The sequence below is a fragment of the Osmerus mordax genome, chromosome 14 (assembly GCF_038355195.1).
Source record: "Osmerus mordax isolate fOsmMor3 chromosome 14, fOsmMor3.pri, whole genome shotgun sequence".
NCBI lineage: Eukaryota > Metazoa > Chordata > Actinopteri > Osmeriformes > Osmeridae > Osmerus > Osmerus mordax.
The window spans coordinates 13215996-13231623 of NC_090063.1; the positions used below are offsets into that span (position 1 = coordinate 13215996).

The 15628-nt window shown below is 44.5% G+C and overlaps 1 protein-coding gene across 1 annotated transcript; it reads left to right on the plus strand.

Moving 5' to 3' along the window:
* The first annotated feature begins 1508 nt into the window (after nucleotides 1-1508).
* On the plus strand, nucleotides 1509-15352 carry si:dkey-37g12.1 (atrial natriuretic peptide receptor 1). Its single transcript, XM_067250324.1, has 26 exons — nucleotides 1509-1689; nucleotides 2000-2121; nucleotides 2368-2457; nucleotides 2582-2727; nucleotides 2895-3019; nucleotides 3336-3482; nucleotides 3717-3868; nucleotides 4093-4228; nucleotides 4568-4659; nucleotides 4855-4987; nucleotides 6235-6313; nucleotides 7038-7134; nucleotides 7298-7396; nucleotides 7670-7747; nucleotides 7892-7996; nucleotides 8496-8567; nucleotides 8996-9146; nucleotides 10105-10257; nucleotides 10841-11015; nucleotides 12134-12274; nucleotides 12696-12819; nucleotides 13699-13767; nucleotides 13903-14077; nucleotides 14372-14470; nucleotides 14599-14690; nucleotides 15204-15352. Exons 1-26 carry the CDS (start codon nucleotides 1509-1511, stop codon nucleotides 15249-15251), a joined length of 3081 nt encoding a protein of 1026 aa, XP_067106425.1. The 3' UTR covers nucleotides 15252-15352.
* The last annotated feature ends 276 nt before the right edge of the window (nucleotides 15353-15628 follow it).

Here is a 15628-nt window from a genome sequence, read left to right on the forward strand (position 1 = left end):
GTCATGAGGACAGATGGACGTTGATACTGTAGGTCAAAGGTCATGGTGAGAGGTGAGGGAGAGTTCTCAAAACAAACTGATGTAATGAATAATGGGGTGGAACATCATAGTTAGCAACCAATGTAGCCAGTTTTATTAATTGTACATTTTTCCTTGTAATATAAACATCCCAGAAGGGAAACCAGGATTACGATTTTACTTAACTAAATCAGTTTTGTATATATTGACAAGAGTCCGATGTCTTTAATTTGTAGCGATCTGTCAAAATGGAGAATGACCATGCATGGTCTACGTGCCGAAAGCTCAAATCAGCTGCCTTATTTCCCTCGCGGTCTCTGTATAGTTTGTAGACACAGACTTATCAAGACGTACAGTGTAAACAAAATTACTATTTTTTAAAAGAAGCTCATTCAAACTCCAAACATGATCCTCTTGCTCCCAGCAGTGGTTTTCCTTTATCGTGTTGTTTAGCAGTGCTTTGTTTGTATGAGAAAAAAACCCTTAAAGGGCCTTAAGCGATTCTCACAGATCCTCAACAAGAGCATGGATAAAAAAAACTATAACAAATTTGATTCAATGTAATATTTTTTTATGGAACCTGCTATCGTTTTAGATAGAATCACAAAGTCGAAGCATTTTTACTGAAAATCCCATCGGGATTGAACAGGCCTAATTAATTAATCTGAAAGTACTAACATAGTACTAACACACAAATAAACCGTTAGGACCACATCTGTCAAAGACGCATGATGCTTTCAAACAAACACAAGGGGTTTTCTATGTTTCTAAGTCAAAAACAGGATGCAATAAGACCAAAACATAAACAACTACTTTCAGATGTTTTACCAGTCTGTTGGAGAATTCCCATGTCGTGTTTACTCGGATGGCCGTTTAGATAAACAAACGTCATGTGGTTCGGCCTTCCCAGAGTGCTGCCAGTAAAATGTAAGATGATTAATATGAGAACCTCTTGATTTATGAAAAGAAAATTGCAGTAGCATTTGTTCAGTCTTCAGAGAGAGCTTTTGAGAATTACAGTTTAACTACAATTCATATGGACTATCTTTACTTTGAATGTATTTACTCTGATCATCACTAATCTCAGACATAGCTGTTGGATACTGTATATTCAACTGAACAACGCTTGAATTTACTTTAATTACAATAGAGTGGTAAGAATTCTCTTATTTTACTATTTTACACAGATGCGCAGTAGGCTTTTTCTTTATGATATGCATAGTAATATCCTGGTTAATTGACTGTAAATTAATCTATCCAGACATGTCTTCCAATTAGAAGAATAATTAAAATATTAGACTGAATTATAAATCATCCATTGAAATAACCATCAGTTCCCTTGATGATTACCAAATGAGTCACTAACATATTTTAATTTGTTTTTTTGTTCTCTGTACTGTGTGTCAGGGTAATTATTATCATCCTGTTAAAAACAATATTTTAAAGTGTCTTCACAGTCGGTAAGCCTAGTCTATTGTGTCCTAGCGACCATGAAGTTCCTCTCAAGAGTCCTACAGCTGGTCCTCTGCTTCACTCCCTGGGTCGAGGGGCTGGAGTTCACCCTGCTCCTGGTCCTGCCCAACACCTCTCAGCCCTTCAGTGTGGGCAGGATCGGCGCTGGTGCCCTCATTGCCATAGACAAGGTGAACCAGAGCCCTGGGCTATTAAAAGGTCAGTCTGACGATTGATACACTCTCAAACTGTCAGGACCATGTCCTTTTTTTTTAACTCTCAACTGTAAATTTACTACATTCCGAACACTAAATAATTCAGGCTGAGCTACGGAGATTAGAAATGCAGATTTTTAGGACAATTGACAAATTTCATAAACGATTTGTAAAGGACACTTGAGAGCAATCCCTACTGGGACCCTCTTTGCTGGAATGGGATCATTTCTGGCAGTTTCCCTCACGGTCACGGTCATTGTTATGTTTGGCCCGGGGATGTTGAAGGTTGACTGTCATTTCCCCTGTCATTCCAGGTCATAGACTAAAGTACGATTATGTGGACGACGAATGTCACGATGTGAACGGGCCTGGGAAGATTGTGGAGATGAAACAGAGACTCAACTACAGTGCCTTCATAGGCCCCTCCTGCTCCACTGTGAGGATGCAACAGACTTTATTTGTACAGTCCTTTTTACGATGTCGCAAAGGGCTTCATAGTGATGATAGTTATGTAGATGCTGTAGTGGATTGCAATTTTTTTTTTCAAACAACAATATTCACATCAATCTCCTTTGTCTTTTTGCTTTAATGACATAGATGGTTATTTGAATTTGACTACTTCTCAGGCAAAGTAATTCAATACTTCTTACCCTACTTTCCTCTCTCCCACTCTTGTCCACAGGTATGTGCCATCACGGCAAAACTGGCAGCCTTCTGGAACATTCCCGTCATCAGCCCCACCTGCGCAGACCAGCAATTACTTGACAAAAAGGTGTAGTGATAACATCTCAACAATCCATAACTAGGAAATCAAGTTATTGAGAGAAATTAGAAAGAGTTAGAAAAAAAATCCAGTAAATTATTTATAACAATATTTCCTATTGCACACCTTCCAGGCATACCCCACTCTGACCAGGGTGTTTGGTCCCTTCACTAAGATGGGTTCCTTCTTTGTTAGAATCTGTAGAAAATTTGATTGGAAACGGATCGGGATCATTCATGAGCCCAAACCAATCTGGGTCATACCAGCAGAAGGCATCAGGTGGGTTTTGGAAAAATCTTTATGTATAAATGTACATGTAACTAAATATATAGTATTTATGTCCTGTAAACATCAATAACTAGAAACTGTCCTTTTCAGAGCTGTCCTTTTCAGAGCTACATAAACATGTAGACAATTTCCAGTTCCTGTGTCTTTTCACTATGTAGGTATCAAGCACAGGTCAATAACATCTCTGTGGCCAAATACGTGAAGTTTGAAGACCCTGGTGGTCAAGATGACAGATCCCTCCTAGTAGACCGTGTCCTCATGGAGGTTGCCACGGTCTCACGCAGTGAGTTTGAGTTTCAGCTTCATTCTAAACAACTGAAGCCTATCGTTCAAAATCATCATTGTAATATCCAAGCAATAAATATCAACATTGTAATCATCCAAGTCATGTAGAGATATACATAGAGATATATGTAGAGTTATTAAACCACAAAATAATTACATCCTTCCTTCCTTAAATGGAAGGACGGAAGGAAGGATGGAAGGAAGGAAGGAAGGAAGGAGGGAAGGAAGGATGGAAGGAAGGATGAAAAGAAGGAATCATTGTGATAGTATCCTATCTGACTCACTGTGTTTGATGTTTGCGTGTCCTGCTGTAGTCATAGTGATCTCTGCAGAGGGGGAGACGGTCAGACGCTTCCTGATCCAGGCCCACAGGAACAAACTGACCAATGGGGACTATGTATTTTTCTGCTTCGAACCCTATATCCTGACGGAGATGTTTGGCAACTTTGATTGGAGAAGAGGTATGTCAAAATGAATAAGACCATGATCTTTAATTGATTCCTTTCCAAACATAGTTTGCTGGTGACCCCTATCTCATAGTGTACACATCAGCCCAATAAAGGCATTTCAAGTACATAAACATTGCCATGGCCATTGGCTTTTGGTGGGTCACGTTGGAAGAGCAAGATAGAACATATTTGACTGTATTTGCCTTTGAAAGCACATACTGTACATTATTGTCATGTGTTTTGTAGGTGACGCTGAGGACACGCTGGCTAAAGAGGCCTACAGAACTTTGTTCCTGCTCTCACTATACAAGCCAGACAATCAGGGCTACCATGACTTCTCCAACAATGTCATCCGCCGGTCTCAAGAAGACTTTGGTCACACCTACACAAATGAAAAGGTTTGCTTGGAGAACTCTAGGGGCGGGGGTGGAGAGGGGGAAACCTTCCAATGTTTTACTGACAATGGAACACAGAGCTAGTTTTACTGTGGGTTGATATGTTTGTATTTACAGATATGTTCAGTGTATGTGTTTTCAATATTTCTGTGAGTCTGCCTATGTCTGTCTGTCTGTCCATTCATTCGTCTGTCTCTCCATCTCTTGGTCTGTCCATCCAATTGCAGGTGTCCGTGCTGGCAGCGATAGCCCATGATTCTGTGTGGCTGTATGCACAGGCCCTGGATGAAACCCTGGCGGAGCAGGGTGACCCCTACGATGGCCGAGCTGTCACCCACAGGATGTGGAACAGGACCATCACAGGTCAGCCAGAGTGTCTCTCGGGTGCCTGTGTGTGTGCATGACTGTATGTGTGTTTGTGTGTTTTGTGTGTGTGTGTGTTCAATGCATCATTACCCCCCCCCCCCCAGTGTCTCCACCGTGGGGGGCATAGGTTCTTACGCAATGTTGCTGTTATGTAAATATTGCGTAATGTTGCCCCCTTCTTCACTGCACAGAATGTTGAGTCAGTAGACAGCACTACAGCCTGTCTACTGTATGTGTTTGGCCTTCATACAAATCCATGGTTGGACTGCAAATTAGAATACGCTTGATTTGAAACCGAAAATGAGATGATTGCAACTGATTTTGGTCTTTCCACAGGTATCCAGGGAGATGTGACCATGGATGCCAGTGGGGACAGAGAGTCAGCCTACATGGTAAAGCACATCCAGGGTGAGGATGGAGAGTTCAAGGTCAGTTCTCCCTCTCTCTCTATATATTTCTCTCTCTCTTTCTTTGTTTCCTACTGGCATCCATCCTCTCTTTCTCTCTCTCCGTCTCTCCCTCCCCTCTCTCATTCCTTTCTCTCAATTTATTTTCTTTGATTGAAATCGACAAGCAGAAATATTATGTCAATAGTATGAAACAACCGTGGCCTTTCCTAATAGGTTATTGCCAACTACTTTGGTGCCAACAAGACCTATGAGTCTGTAGACGGGGTGAAAATCCTTTGGCCTGGAGGCAGGAAGATGCCACCAAGAGACACGCCCCCATGTGGCTACAATGGGGAACTCTGCACGGGTACTGTGACCTCTGACCTCTCTTTGCTGCATCCGATACTTCCAATATACATGTTTATATATAAGTATATATATTAGTATATATAGATGTTTTGGAGGAAGGTGGTTCGTACCCTGTTTAAAATGTGATGTGGTCTAAGATCATTTCCTCCAATGAAGACGCGGCTAACTAATGTGCAGTACACTATCCCTCCAGGAGGGGGCAGTAGAGCAGCGTGTTTCCAACAAAGTTGCTTCTCTTCCACCTCGCCGCCCAGAGCCGCCGCTGGGTTTGCACCGGTGTGACCTGCCCCAGCAGAGGTCAACTGCTTTATCATATCTGTCCATGGGCCTCCAGACTCAGCTTTGATTAAAAACTGAGAAAGGGGAAAACAGACAGAGAAACAGAGAAACACAGAGAGAGAGAGAGAGAGAGAGAGAGAGAGACAAGAGAGAGAGAGAGAGAGAGAGAGAGAGAGAGAGAGAGAGAGAGAGAGAGAGAGAGAGAGAGAGAGAGAGAGAGAGTGTGAGAAAAATATAGAGTGAGAGAGAGAAAGAGACAGAGAGAGAGGGAAAGAAAGTAAAAAAAGTGTGTGTAAGAGAGAGGCAGATAAGAGAGACAGACAAAGAGAGAGAGGATAAAGAAACACACAGGCAAGAGATTCATAACAATCTCAATATGGATTTTGACCCCTGCCTGTTTGACACAATTGTTATTGTTTTGTTTTTGCGCTGAGGTATGAATTCCTTTTTATATAGGTATTTTCATTTGAGTCCACCTCTCCCCTAGTAAACAGATATATTTTATAACCAATTTCCCATTCTGCTGAGTCAAGGTTATGCAATACCCTTCATTATCGCTATCAGCTATTTTATTTCCTGGCTGTACTGTAGTTAATATGTGTTCTGAGGATTTTTTCCGATGCGGTGAAGTCCTGTTCTGGTTGGCGGACAGCTTTTCATGCAGATGGCTCAACAATTGAAAAATATGTGACGCTCAGATGGGTTTTTAATGAATGTAAATGAGGGATTATGAGGAAAGAAAATACTTGACTGCAAATGTGTCTGGTTTCCTCTGTTGAATGATGCATGTTGTGCATTTAATAATTAACAAAATCATTTTGATCTTATTAAACTGTTATTATGTTGTCTGCTGCCTATCACTTAGAAATCTTGAGATCTGTTTACAGCAGTCAAACGATAGTCTTCCACCTAATCATTGGGTTTGTTAGCTGTTTCTAAAGCTCATCTTGGCTGCTTCTTTTTCAGACAGAAGACTACTGATAGCCGTGGGGATGATTGCCAGTGTACTTGTCACAGGGACGATAGCCGTTTGCTTCCTGTACAGGTGACCTTCTGCTCTCTCCAAATCACAAATGAACGCACACACGCTCATAAGCACACACTCTCACACATATGCACACACGCTCATAAGCACACACTCTCACACATATGCACACACTCTCACACATATGCACACACTCGCACACACACACTCTCACACGCACAATGTTTCATCATGACATGACAAAGATCCATAAGACAGGGTGAATGAAGCTCCTCCTCAAGCATGTCATCCTTTCCTTCACATATTCCTCTAATTAAATACGTTTCTCAGACAACACTACTTCATAATATTTCTGTAATATCCTCTAAGCCGGGAAAAAGTGCACGTCCCATATTACTCCTGCATCCAAAGATTACAGAGAAATTAATCATGAATGTGACCTGGTTACTTGTCTGTTTTCAGCTTGAGCTAGGATATTAAGTTGAGCTGGGCTCTTAGGAGATAGTCTTTATTTGTCCAGCCCTCGTGACCCTTTAATTAGAGAATTCTCTTTCTCTTTCCAAAGTACTTAAATTGACTATTTGCAGTAAAAAGATTTTAATAAAGGCCAACATTGCATAACAACTAGTCACTGGGTCACAATTGGAAAAGAGTTCAAGTTGCTACTATGTAGTGAGTTTTGTACTTTTTGTATTTTTATATGTATTGTAAACTGTGGTGGGCTGTTTCTGTTTGTGTGAATGTATGTGTATGACCTTGATATAAACTACTTCCTGTCTCACAGGAAGTATATCCTACATGAGAAGGTGTCTGTGATGCTGTGGAAGGTCAACCTCAGTGACGTCACCATGATAGAGAACAGCTCGTCCACCACTGGTCAGGTGTGTGCGCGTGAGTGTGTGTGAGTATGCACGCAAATTTGTTGTGAGAATCCACGTGGGTTTGCGTTTGTGTGCTTGTACGCTTGTATGCAAACAAGTGAGGAGTGTGTGAGAGAACTGTGAAGGCTTTTTCAAATGAAATAACTCAAACAAAATGTTGTAGGTACCTTTCTTCAACTCCCAGTCCATTCATGCATCCTCTGAGTCCATCCTTGACAGCTTGGAAGGCAGACAGTCTTCCCTTCAAACATCTGTTTATAAAGTAGGACTCAACTCTTACTGAATTCTGTTTACATTTCTTCGTCCTTTCCCCCCTAAGTGGAGATCTGTGGTGATTCAAAAGTCCCACAAGTCTAACACCTGTGTATACTCAAATGACATTTTGGCGCTTGTAGGAAGCTAGTTAGGGTTGTTAGGGTGTTATTGTTGTCATCAACAGAGGCTTGATCGTCTTTTGCGGTTGTCTCTCTCTCTCTCTCTGTCCCCCTCTCTCTCCCCCTCTCTCTCTCTCTGGGTCTTGCTGTTTTGCTTGCAGGACAACATCTGTTGGGTGCGCTTCCTAAATGTGAAGAATGTCAGTCTGAGTGGAGAGCTTCTCACTGAGCTGGAGCAGGTGAGCCCTCACCAGCCCCACACAAACACATCCATGTGTTTGATGACAAATGATGGATTGCGTAACATTGATTGCGTATTGAAAATAGCTGGCTAATCCTTATTGTGTGTGTGTGTGTGCATGTGTGTGTGTGTGTGTGTGAAGTGCCGTAACCTGATCCACCCAAACATCTGCAGCTTCATCGGAGTTTGTCTGGAGGCTCCTCAGCTGTTTCTGCTGACAGAGTACTGTCCAAAAGGAAGCCTACATGTACAGGACCTCACACACACACACACACATACACACACACACACACACACACGCACACACATGCACACACACACACACACATGCACACACATGCACACACACACACACACACGCACACACACACACACACATACACACACACACACACAAACAGCTGTTTAGACAGACCCCCCCTCAACACACTCACTCTTACACACCCACACACACCAAACACACACAGCTATCTAGACAGAGCACCCCCAACAAACTCACTCTCATAAATTCATACTCACACATACACACACATATAAACGCACACACAAAGCTTATCAATGCAGACTACCCACACACACTGACTCAAGGGCCTGCCCTGTTAAACTACGACGATGCACATCCATGTTCAAAACCGACTTTACCTTAAAAGTCCCTGGGTGTGTCTGTACCTGGTGTTTCTATACCATTAGTGTTTCTATTCCAATAGCGTTAGATGTGACATAATTGTCTTCCTCCCGTCCTCAAGGACATCTTGACGAATGGCTCCATCAAGCTTGACTGGAGCTTCAAGTACTCCCTCCTGCTCGACATCGTGAAGGTATGTTCTCCAACATGTTTTTTTTGTAATACTGACTTTTCAATGCTTTATCAGTTATATATGATACAATGGAATATGAATGTCATAAATCTAATTAAGTTAGCCTGGAGGATTGTATTGTAAAGATAATAACTGTCCTACAGCAGTAATACAAATGTCCTACAGCAAGATGAGGTCATTTTTATTTGAGACTGTTTATGAATTTGATGCAATACTGCTCATTTGCTAAGTGTGCACACGAGGGGCCAAGACCCTGCCTGTGCATGTATGTGTATGCATATATTTGCATGTCAATTTACCTGTGTGTGTGTCTGTGTGTGCATGTTTGCATGTATATTTATGTTTGCATGTCAACTTACTTTTTCATGTGTGCATATGCACGTGTGCATATAGACGTGTGTGCAAGTCGTATGTGTGTGTGTGCATAGGGGATGGACTACCTACACCGCAGCCCTCTTCGATCACATGGCCACCTGTCCTCTTTCAACTGTGTCGTGGACAGTCGCTTTGTTCTGAAGGTCACCGACCACGGCCTGGGTCACCTCCGACGACGACCACCCAGCCGAGAGCCCTGGACCTGTGAGTGGGAGAGGGAGGGAGGAGACCTGGACCTGTGAGTGGGAGAGGGAGGGAGGAGCCCTGGACCTGTGAGTGGGAGAGGGAGGGAGGAGACCTGGACCTGTGAGTGGGAGAGGGAGGGAGGAGCCCTGGACCTGTGAGTGGGAGAGGGAGGGAGGAGACCTGGACCTGTGAGTGGGAGAGGGAGGGAGGAGACCTGGACCTGTGAGTGGGAGAGGGAGGGAGGAGACCTGGACCTGTGAGTGGGAGAGGGAGGGAGGAGACCTGGACCTGTGAGTGGGAGAGGGAGGGAGGAGCCCTGGACCTGTGAGTGGGAGAGGGAGGGAGGAGCCCTGGACCTGTGAGTGGGAGAGGGAGGGAGGAGACCTGGACCTGTGAGTGGGAGAGGGAGGGAGGAGACCTGGACCTGTGAGTGGGAGAGGGAGGAGCCCTGGACCTGTGAGTGGGAGAGGGAGGAGACCTGGACCTGTGAGTGGGAGAGGGAGGGAGGAGCCCTGGACCTGTGAGTGGGAGAGGGAGGGAGGAGACCTGGACCTGTGAGTGGGAGAGGGAGGGAGGAGACCTGGACCTGTGAGTGGGAGAGGGAGGGAGGAGGCCAAAGATGAAGGGGAGAAAGGGGGAGGTTCAGGACAGGAGAAAGGCCTGGACCCAGTCCTTTTACTGGAGTGATGAAAGGGAGAGGGAAGGAGAAAGATGGGAGAGGTGGGAGACGGGAGGAGGTGGAGGACAGGAGAAGGCTTGAACTCCCAATGGACGTCTGAGAAAAGCAAGAGGGATAGAGAGAAAGGATAAGTGATGACAGAAGGAAGGAAGGAGGAGTAGGGTGGGAGGGAGGGAAATAGAGGAGGGCAAGAGAGGAAGACAGGAGGGGCAGAATTATTATAGGAGGAATTATTCTCCTGGGACTGTCCAATAAGTCTAACTTCTGACTTCATGCCAACCTTGCCCTCTGTGCCAGCTCTTCTGTGGCGGGCACCAGAGCTGCTAAGAGACTGCATGCTCCCTGCTGGCACCCAGAGGGGTGACGTCTACAGCTTTGGCATTATTGTTCAAGAGGTGGTGTACCGAAACGGGCCCTTCTTCATCCCAAACACTAGCCTCAAGGCGAATGGTAGGTACTCGTAAGCATGTGTGTTTGTGTTTATGTGTGTGTTTGAAAAATGGGGGTGTGTCAGTACAAGCTTTTACTTTGTGTGTGCATGTGTGTGCGTTGTGACCTGAGGTATGTGTACTTCCATCACGTCCTCACAAACCCTCACACACTTCAATTCAGCATGGTAGTCAGGTTAGGTAACGTTGGAGATGTAACTCTTATGTAACTCTTAAAATGTCTTGCTCTCTTTCTTTCAATCGACCTCTCTATCCTCCAACACCACCATGTTCTTATTCCACCTCGTTCCACACGTTCGCCCACAACTGATTCTCTCTTCTTTTTCCTCCCATCCTGGCAACCTTTTTCATCTTCCCACACCCGACGTTTCTGTGCCATTTCACACTTGATCAATCCCTCCCTCCACCTTACCCCCTCCCTCCCTCCCTCCCACCCCCTCCTCCTCCACCCTACCCCCCCTCCTCCTCCACCTGTACCCCCCCTCCTCTTCCACACTACCCCCCTCTCCTCCCTCCCTCCCATCCCCTCCTCCTCCATCCTACCCCCTCCTCCTCCACCCTACCCCCCCTCCTCCTCCACCCAGACATCGTGGCAGGCGTGAAGGCGGGCGGCTGCAGCCCGCTGCGCCCCCACACCGATAGGGAGGTGTGCCCGGAGAGGTTGGAGGCTCTGATGGCATCCTGCTGGAGCGAGAGGGTGGCCGAGCGGCCCGACTTCTCCTACCTTCGCCTCACCGTCAAGAGGCTCTGTCCCAGTGGGTCCGTACACAAACATACTATGTGGTATAAACATACAAACATGCCACTTCTGTTCCTTCAGGCTTACATTATGCATGGGGACGTGTAATAATTAGGATGGGTGTAACTCAGTGGTAGAGCAGATCAAGAGGTTACAGGTTCAAATTCCCCTGTACGTTTTTTTTTATGTGGTTAGAGACGTGGTTTAGTGAGTCACCATAAATAAATAAATAAATAAATATATACACCTAAGACGTTTTGAGTGGGTCTTTAGTGCTTGTGCTGCGAAAGAACAAATAGGAGAGAGCATGACTATTAATTCAAGTTAGAGATGATGGTGGAGAGAGAGAGAGACAGAGAGAAAGAGAGAGAGAGACAGAGAGAAGAGTGATTCAGAATAAAAGAGAGAGGACTGAGAGTGTGAGAGAGAGATAGAGAGAATGAAAGAAACAAAGGGATGGGTTCAATTTGAAAGAGAAAGAGAGAGGGAGATAAGGAGAGAAGGAGAGGGAGAGGGAAAGAAGAAGAGGGAAAGAGATAGCCGTATGCAGCGCGGTGCACACAACAGTCTCTGGAGACCGTGTCTGTCGACTGTCATCACTAAAGTCATTTATCCTGCTCTAACAGGGGGAGAGGGAGGGAGGGGAGGGATGGGAGGGAGGGGAGGGGAGTAAAGAGTGATGGAACTGAAGGATGTAGAGAAGACTGAAACAAATCCCCTCTACAGCAGCCAGGTGTCATTTTCAACCTTCCAACGTGTTTGAACCATTTGCACCCTGCATTTTCTGCTGAAAACAACAACACAAATATTATCTTTCGGCGGGGCCCCCTGTCTTGCCAACCTTATTTCCTCTACCATCTTGCCATTACTTTCCCTATTCCATCAACCTCAATCTTCCATCCGTCCATTTATTTGCTTGCCCCCATTACTGCTTCTACCTCCCCCCTTTCCCTTTCTACCTCCCCCTTTCCCTCTCTACCTCCCCCCTTTTCCTCTCTACCTTCCCCCTTTCCCTCTCTACCTCCCCCCTTTCCCTCTCTACCTCCCCCTTTCCCTCTCTACCTCCCCCCTTTCCCTCTCTACCTCCCCCCTTTCCCTCTCTACCTCCCCCTTTTCTGTCCCTCCCTCCCTCTCCTAGTGGGGAGAGCATCCTGGACGACCTGCTGAATCGTCTGGAGCAGTATGCCACCAACCTGGAGGAGGTGGTGAACGAGCGGACGGGCCAGCTACTGGAGGAGAAAAGGCGAGCCGAGGGCCTGCTCACCCAGATGTTGCCACGGTAACGTACTTGCCTGTGTGTGTTGGCATAAGAGGCTGTTAAAGCTTTTGTTACCCCCCCCCCCACCCAACCCTCCGGCCCCCAAGTAGATGCAGACTGACGGAGTCCTGTCTTGATTTATTCAAGTAGGCTGAGAGACGGGCTTAATACCTCCCTCTGTTTTGGCTGGTATCTGTCTGTCTGTCCGTCCGTCTGTCCATCTGTCTGTCTGTCGGTCTATAACATCTATTCGTGCCAGTGTCTACATGTCACATATACCTAGCAGTCAAAATGGTAACACAAACCTGTATATAAATATATACATCAGGCATCAAAGTGACACTCCATCTCCATTAACACTCCCTGCATAGTTTCTGTGATCCTACCAGGACATTGCTTCCATAGGTGCGCTGTGTTGTGACTCCCTCCCCTTTATTTATAGGTCCGTCGCTGTGCAGCTGATCGCTGGGAAGACGGTGAGGGCGGAGACCTACGACTGCGTCACCATCTATTTCAGCGACATCGAGGGCTTCACCGCCATGTCCGCCAGTCTTACGCCCATGCAGGTGATCCAGATGACCTCTGACCCCTTTGACAAGCTAAGCAGGATACGAAAGCATAACCAAGTACTGTGCCATTTTGGTAATTGTAGAACTAGAAGGGTAACATACTCTTTAGTTCCTGAGTAGGCGTAAGTTCTGATGGGATACCCGTCAAGATGCATATTGTTGAACATATACATATTTCATTTGTCATGCTTTATTGGAGTGGTGTGACAGGAAAGGCAGGGAGAAATGGAAGGGAAAACATTCTGCAAATGGCAAAGGCTGAATTCAAACGAGCTACCAGGGCCCCCATAACAGATTCCAGTTTAAGTGTCCAGTTGATTTGAAACTGAGGAGGTGTTTGCATCGAACATTACAATCAGTGTCTCGATGGAATTAGAATGTCCTCAAAGACATGACTCAGACCAAATGTCCCTTGAAGAGGAATTGTTCCATTGCAGTGCATCTCTCTGATTTAAACCAAGGACACGATGCAAGCAAAGCAATGCAATGGTGCACTGTGGGAAAAGCGATGTAGCGGGTGTCACTATACTCCCTTGGGCACAAATGGCATTATTAGGTGACTGGCGCTAGTATGTGTTGAATGTGCATGCTGGCAGCCATGAGTCACGGTGTCCAGTCAGGGTACAGTGTTGTCAAACACGGTGTGGAAATAACGCCTTATTGCCAGCTTTATTTTAAGGAGGTCTCAGTTGCATTCATCCCAATGGAAAATGTTTGACACCTCCTGGTTTATTTGTGTGTGTGTGTGTCCGTGTACGTGCATGCGTGTATTCGCATTTGCGTGTGTGACAAAATTGATATGTAGCTCCTGTGTGTCTGCGCAACTGTCTGAGCTTTATGAGTCGAGCAGGTCTGAAAATAGATTCTCTCCATAAGGTGGTGAATGTACTGAATGACTTGTACACCTACTTTGACAACATCATCGACAACCACAACGTCTACAAGGTACAGCCAAAAACCAAAAGCTTGTCCAAATCCATGATCTTCATTTTGAATGAGCAAGTAGAGTCCTCCGTCAATCAGCCTGTAGAGATTATCTTTGGAGCCTACCTGTTCATCCTTTCCTCCATTTTGTGTCAGGTGGAGACTATCGGCGACGCCTACATGGTAGTGTCTGGTCTTCCCATTCGAAATGGCGTCAATCACGCCAAGGAGATCGCACGTATGTCCCTGTCAATGGTCCAGGGCATGAAGCAATACCAAAGCCCACACGTACCCCAGCAGCAACTTAAGGTCCGCATTGGCCTGCACTCAGGTAAAACACAGAAACAACTCTAGCTGTGAAACCTCTAAAAGCATAACCTCAATCACACATGGCTGTCTCCCATCTCCACACATTAAGTGTTATCAAACAAACATTAGTGGGAATTAATTTTGTTACATTTATTATCTGGGATGAAAGTGATAAATTGTCAACAAATGATTCATAAATGATTCATAAATTATCAACAAATGATTCATAAATTATTCATAAATGATCAACAAATGATTCATGCATGATTCAAACATGATTCCTAAATGATTCCTAAATGATTCCTAAATGCTCCAGGCCCCTGTGTGGCAGGTGTGGTGGGTCTTAAGATGCCTCGTTACTGTTTGTTTGGGGACACGGTCAACACTGCCTCACGAGTCGAGTCGTGTGGATCACGTAAGCTCACATGACAACTGGAAGACTGCAAGTACACTGTCTGTATGGATAAGTTATGAAAATAATATTACAAATATATATTTGGTTATAACAGTAAAAATGCTCTGTGTTGACTTGGCCCTCTACAGCTCTGAAGATCCATGTGAGCAGCTCCACCAAAGCTCTACTGGACACATTTGGGACATTCCACTGTGAGCTGAGGGGGGATATTCTGATGAAGGTACATTCATGAGCTCTCTGCCATTTCTATTCATCCCTCCACTGCATAATGGTCTTACCTGCCAAGCACAATCACTACTATGTGTGTCTACAGTATTTGAACAACAGTAAATGTAATTAAGGCATGTTAGGAGATATGTGAACATAACTACATTATAATGTACAGTTTAGTCATGGTTAAGGAAATCAGTAACTTTAGCAATAGCCCCCCATGTCCACCCGCCCATTCCAGCTTTGAATGACTAGTCTGACCAAAGTAAGACTTAGAGGAACTTAAGTAAGCAAACCGGGCAACTCCTTTTTGTTCAGCTCCTATCTCTCTCATTTAATTCACTTAAAGAGGATCCACAAAAGCAGACGAAAAAATAACAACATTCTTGTAAAGTGGTTTAGAGGACTTTTTAGTTGACTGACTACAGCTGTGTTGGAGAATAAAAATAGTTTGGGTCTGAAGGATTTTTGTTGAAGGCAATTCTCTTATCCATTCATTTTCTCTCTCCACTTTTCATTGCAGGGAAAGGGGCTTGTAAGGACATTTTGGCTTTTGGGAGAGCACCAGTGAAAATGTTATTTTTTACATTGTGATTTAGGTTTAGGTGCAATGTTACAGTTTTCTAAACAAAGAATTGTTCTAAAGCTAAAACTTTTGCTAGATGTATTCAGTCACGGCATGCATTGTTTTGCTTTTAATAGTTTTATAACTTTTCTGATTAATGTTTTAGAATGCAATTTCAATACATATCTTCAAGGCTCCAATCATCTTCAGAAATTGTTTTGCATACTCTAATGCACATTATTAAAACAAGAACACAAGCTTTATGAAAAACACTGAATCAAAGATTAGGATTGTTTTTATTTTTTGCTAAATTAAGTGTTTTTTCTTTCAAAAACAAAGATTACATTTTTGTACATTCATTTTCAATTGGTCTTATTTGTCAT

What these genes read in the sequence shown, in the direction of transcription:
- si:dkey-37g12.1 (XM_067250324.1), top strand. Translation starts at nt 1,509, where the DNA reads ATGAAGTTCCTCTCAAGAGTCCTACAGCTGGTCCTCTGCTTCACTCCC. An exon ending in GCCGTTTGCTTCCTGTACAG is followed by an intron (nt 6,314 to 7,037) that starts GTGACCTTCTGC and finishes CCTGTCTCACAG; the next exon opens with GAAGTATATCCTACATGAGA. An exon ending in TCCTGCTCGACATCGTGAAG is followed by an intron (nt 8,568 to 8,995) that starts GTATGTTCTCCA and finishes GTGTGTGCATAG; the next exon opens with GGGATGGACTACCTACACCG.